General features: G+C 37.5%; 1 protein-coding gene across 2 annotated transcripts in view; it reads left to right on the top strand.

Moving 5' to 3' along the window:
- LOC101725528 (liver carboxylesterase 1) overlaps positions 1–5,162 on the top strand; it is a 42,496-nt gene extending 37,334 nt beyond the window's left edge. For both annotated transcript variants that reach the window (XM_004847906.4, XM_004847905.4), the window contains exons 12-14: positions 3,341–3,472; positions 4,451–4,523; positions 4,785–5,162. In XM_004847906.4, coding sequence (XP_004847963.1) covers positions 3,341–3,472; positions 4,451–4,523; positions 4,785–4,968 — 389 coding nt within the window. In that variant the 3' untranslated portion in view covers positions 4,969–5,162. The remainder of the gene's footprint in view (positions 1–3,340; positions 3,473–4,450; positions 4,524–4,784) is intronic.
- Positions 5,163–6,000: the final 838 nt, after the last annotated feature.

Raw genomic sequence — 6,000 nt, forward strand, 5'->3', positions numbered from 1 at the left:
ACATTTTATAATTTTAAGTCTCTTAAATTGTTTGTTTTCTGACCTAATGTAGGATCTATACACAAATGTATATTCTGTTGGCATTGAAGTGAACAGCCTGTATATTTCTGTTAGGTTATTCAGTCCCAAGTATTGCTCAAGTTCATTATTTCCCTAAAATTTTTCTTTCTGCCAGGTGTGATTGCACATGCCTGTAATCTCAGCACTCAGAAGGCTGAGACAGGAGGAGTGTTACAGGTTCAAGGCCAGCCTGAACTTCATAGAGAGACACTGTTTCAGAAAAAATTCTAACTGGTCTATTCCTTGTTGAATGTGGGTTACTGAAGTCACCTACTATTATTGTATTTCATCTATCTCTCCCTTCAGATCCTTTAATATTTATTTTATATATTTAGGTGCTCTGATGTTGAGTTTATATACATTTATAATTGTTTTATCCTGTTTTTGTGGTACTGGGGATTGAACCCAGGGACTTCACCCTGAGCTACATCCCCATCACCCCATTTTTATTTTTTTATTTTGGGAGAAGTTCTCATTAAGTTGCTTAGGCAAGACTCAATCTTGTAATCCTCCTGCTTCAAACTCTCAAATTCTTGAATTACTATTTTATCTTTTTGATGAATTGACCATTTTATCAATATATAATATCTTTAAATATCTCTTTTAAATTTCTTTTAATTAATATCTGTTTTCCAATATAAGTACCTCTATTCTCTTTTGGTTTAAGTTTCTGTATAATATCTATTTCCATCGCTTCTCTTTTAGTCTATGTGTGTCCTTAAATGTTAAGCGAGTTTGTTGTTGGTAGCATATTCACTTGGTCTTTTTAAAAAATCTACTCAGTGTCTCTGTGAAAGAGTTGTAGAACTGTACCTGTATATATTAAAGGTAATTATTGTCCAGTAAGAATTTACTAATGCAATTTTATTAATTATTTTTTGCAAATACTTTGTTTCTTTGATCCTATATTGCCATTTCTCCTTGTGGTTTGGTTTTCTGTCATAATATGCTTCAGTCCTATTTTGGCTTTTTGCTTCTGTGAAACAGTTTTATTTTGTGACTACCCTAAGACTTACATAGAATATCTTACACTTATACAGTCTAGTTTACACTGATAACAATTCTGACTTTATGTAACAATTCTATATTAACCCCCTGAACACACATATTTTATGTGTCAGAATTTGAATCATTTTATAATGGCAACTAATTTTAACTATAGTTGACTATTTGCTTTTAGCTGTAGTTTTTTAGTAATAGTGTTGTCTTCTAGCTTTTGTTCTGGGCATAAAATCATAAAATTGACTTACACATTATCATTCCAGTCCTAGGGTATTCTGAATATGGCTCCGTGACTTGTGCTGTTGTATGTTTCATATTATTCATGAACACCTTTTTGTCTCAGTTTAAGTAATTGTATTTAACAATTCTGGTTAGGCAAGTGTAAAGGCAGTGGGTTTTTATTGGTTTGGGAAAACAGGTCTTTATCCTTCATTTCTGAAAGACCCCTTTCCTGGGTGAAGTGTTCTATGTTAACAGTTTTATTTTGCTTCAGCACACTGATTATAACTTCCTATATTCTCTTGGCCTGCAGAATTTCTTCTAAAAACTTGCCATAATGTTTTGTATATGTGCTGCTGAAGTGAACATTGCCTATAATGTTTTGGCATACCTTTGTCTTGGAAAATTTTTCTTTGTCTTTGATTTTTGAGAGTTTGATTATTTTGTGCCTTGGTCAAAATTAACTGGAGATGTCTGTACTTTCTGTATATAGGCATTGGCATGTATCCCAGATTAGGAAAGTTTTCAGCCACAATATCTTCAATATATCATCTGTTCTGTTTCCCCTTTCTTCTCCTTCCACACTTCTTGTTATGAAAATGCTTTGTCCTTTGATGATGTTCCATAGTCTCTATTTCTATTGTTTCTAATTGTAATTTTCCGAATATATGTCCTACTTTCTTTTGAACACTTATTTGTGATTATAAAGATTTAAAAAATTATCATGGTTTTGGCAAAAAAAATACCTTTGGCACCAAGCTGCCAAAAATAAATTATCTCATTCAGAAAAGTTCTTTCCCTGATAGTCAGGTTCTGAATTCCTTTCTAAAATATCTGAGTGACATGGGCAAGGTTAAGCCCTCCTTTCTGCAAGTGCTGCTTGTCCTCGCAGGAGCTATTTAATAAGTGGATCACAGAGCCACAGCAAGGTTGCTTCATCCAACTAACACTTCTTTATGCACCAAGAGTGCAGTCATAAAAGGTAGAACGTGATTAAAGAAACTATTCTTCATACTCATGTTGGGATGACATATATTGATAAATAATTTTTAGATGGACCGCTAATGATATGAAATGATTACAGATATTTCAAAAGCATATATACAATATTATCACATTTTTATATATAAAAGGCATATGTCCTAATATATAGAAAAACCTCTAAGTGCTAGGATTATGACTGTTGATTTTGTTTGTGTTTGCATTTTCTGCTTTTAAAAACATTTTCCTAGTGTATCTATGAAGGAAGAGCTGTAAAGTTTCTCCACTAGCCCAATTCGGAGCCTGACTCTTCTCTGTGGGTGTTAAAATTAATCTAACAGGTTAATATTCTCAGCTTGGTGGTCCCTGAGTTAGTGCTGAAGGAACAGGCACTGGTGGCTCATCTGATCAAATCAACAGGAAAACAGGGATATGCTTGGGACTCACTCAAATAAAATGGCTTTAGAGGTGGGAGGACATGACAGAGAAGAGAAGAGAAATGAAGTTTACTTTCCCTTCCTGTTTTTCCTTGTTGACACCAGCTCATTATTTCCACGCCTTAACACTCCCCAGGCCAAGGAAGCAGCTATGTGAGGTAACTGCAATACAAAACCCTGAGTTTTGTGATTTCCCAAAGCACAGGAGACCGTAGAATTTTCCTTCTCTGCATATATTTTTATTTAAGGATCCTCATTTTCAGACAAGCCGTTTGGATATGCTTCATTCTTCTCAGAACATGAGAAAAAAAAACCCAGACTTACTCAAAAGTAGAATGAAAAAGGAAACAATTGTGTTATAGATATCCTTGAAATGAATGAGAACTACTGTGTTACCAATGAAACAGATTCAGTGTGTATATTGATTATATTGTATTTACTCATTTTGTCATTCAGTAAATATCTGGCTAAACTTCCAATTCCACTTGAATCAGCTATGCATCCACAAGGAATTAATGTGTCCTGAAACCATGTTTCTCTACTGTGCTATTAATGAGGGATTTCCTGCACAGCTGGTGATGATGACATCATGCCAGCATGGTTCTGATAACATGAACTTTGCATGACTCATGTCTTCTCAGATGCCAGAGCCCCCACCTACATGTATGAGTTCCAGTATCAACCAAGCTTCTCATCATCCATGAAACCCAAGACCGTGATAGGAGACCATGGAGATGAGCTCTTCTCAGTATTTGGTGCTCCATTTTTAAAAGGTAATGGTCTTTTGCTGTCTATGAGCATAGAATTAGTAGGCCTGAGTTCCAGACTTTGTTTGGTGGCCTTGGGCAAGTTTGTATTTCTCTCGATCTTACTTTCTGGATTCACTGTCACAGGACTGAACTACATGAACAAAAGCCAACATTTTCCCAACTCTAACATACATGAAGGAGGTAGTACATCCAGATAGCCTTAGCTATTGTTATTCTCAGAATTTGATCTGTGACATTAATAATACAGGCCACTACTTGATTTTCCACTCACAAAAGACTATCAGTAGGTAAATGAAGCAAAGATCCCAATTGGTGCTAACTTCGATATGTACGTGTCTATGTGTTAATCTACCAATAGATATAAAACTCATATATTTTAACTTGTAGTCTATTTAAAACTGTAATATTTAAAGAAAATCTTTACAAATGCCTTCAGTTGCCTTCACTGCTATCAGTTAGTTGCATCTGACTTGTGACCTATTTCATGGCTGTTTATGACACACATATCTCTGGCCATCTTCCAGGTGGCTGGCTTCTTTGGAACTTTGCACTTCTGATATTTTTCAGAAACTGTGGAAATCTGAATGCATGTAGGAGATAAGAAAGTGCTCAAACCCAACAAGCCTGAGAATCAGAAGAAACTTTGGGGTGCAGCATTGTGATGCCAGGGAGGAAGGGTGGGCAGGTAGGCAGGGAAGACAGAGGCAGCTATCTCACTGATAGATTGTACACACATTGCTGAGTCATAGATCATCATTCTCAGGGTGAAAGTCCCACCAGTTAGCCAGGATCTTTTTACAATGCAGATAAGTAGGTCTGGAGAAAGGGCCAAGACTGTATTTCTAACAACTTCCCAACTCATACTGTGCTGCTGCAAGCCTATAAACCACACACTGAGTCAAAAGGCTTTTCTCATTCCCTTCCCCTTCTCCTTCTCCTTCTCCTTCTCCTTCTCCTTCTCCTTCTCCTTCTCTGCCACAGATGGTGCCTCAGAAGAGGAGATCAACCTCAGCAAGATGATGATGAAATTCTGGGCCAACTTTGCTCGCAATGGGTGAGGCTGATTGCAAGGATTCAGCAGGGTTAGTGGTCAGGGTGTGGCATACCTATTGGAAAAATGTAGCTTTTGAAGTCTGAGTGACCAAATCCTGTGACCCTGAGACCATAACACTCTGACGTTGGAGATAGGGTGCTCCCCATCTCTGGAGATATGTGAATAACTTTGCAGAAATAAGCCAGGGGACCCCTTGAAATCTAAGAGAAATGTGGGAACCACACAGCAGCTTTGAGAATTTGTATTTTGTTCTGTTTCCAGGAACCCCAATGGGGAAGGTTTGCCCCATTGGCCAGAGTATGACCAGAAGGAAGGATACCTGCAGATTGGTGCTACCACTCAAGCAGCCCAGGGGCTGAAAGCAAAGGAAATGGTTTTCTGGAATGAGTTCTGGGCCAAGGAAGCAATGAGGAAGCCAACCCAGAGAGAACATATTGAGCTCTGAACAGGAATCCCAGCCAGCCTTTGGAGACTGGGACAGCTGAGACAGGTGTATTCTACGGAAGATGTTGGTAGGCCAATGTGGCAGCACTTGTGGAGGTTGGAGAATTGTGTTATGGGGGTGTGCAAAGTCCAGGGAGAGGGAATATTTCACTTGTGGTCTCAACTTGGAGAATAAATTTAAGTATTGTTACTAAATCTGTGTGTGTGTCCTGTGGTGGAGAGAAACTCATCCTTCTCCTATAGAGAAGGATGAAGAAAGAGACATCATGACAGGAAGATATCTCTATGCAGATGGATTTGGTGAAGGATTACCATGAACTCAAAGGAAAGCAACCCCATGAGAGGAAAGGTGGGGTGTGAACAGTAGCTCACTTTCCACCTGCAGGTAGATGTCATCATATATATGAAAAAAATTTGTCTAAAACATTTACCAAAGTGCTAAAATCCAACTGTGGGACATAAAATACCTGGAGCATAAAATACCCGGGAATCACAAACCCAAGGGAATGTTTACACTTTTGACAGACTCTTCTCTATGAACCTCTGTCAGATGCTCAGGAGAAAGACTGGAAATAATAAGAGAGGTAGCACTAAGAGAGGGACACTTTTTATTACTTATTCAATCTCATTACTTGTTTTTGATCTATCTACTTTTTTTTGTCTCTTCTGGATGTAATTTTTGTAAGTCATATTTCTTCAAAGGTTTGCCTAATTCTTCTAGATTTTCCAATTTATTGGCATATACTCTCCAAAGAATTAGATGACCTGATCCCAAAAAATCAGAAGGAAAATATAGAACATGGTTAATTAAAATAGCAAGCAGGAAGCCCCTTCAAGTGATAAGATAGATTTTACCAAATTACCCCCCAAAACCACTTGTGTTTTCCATAATCTTGCCAAAACTTGGCAGTACTTTTACAATAGTGGTGATAAAAATCCTAGCCTATTCAACAGGTACAATCTGTGTATTAGGTTTGAATGTGCGTGTCCTGGTGTACACACTATTGGTCTGTTAAAATGGCATTTTATATAT

The sequence above is a fragment of the Heterocephalus glaber genome, unplaced genomic scaffold (assembly GCF_053883595.1).
Source record: "Heterocephalus glaber isolate CG9 unplaced genomic scaffold, H.glaber_assembly_v1.0 deba00000071, whole genome shotgun sequence".
NCBI lineage: Eukaryota > Metazoa > Chordata > Mammalia > Rodentia > Bathyergidae > Heterocephalus > Heterocephalus glaber.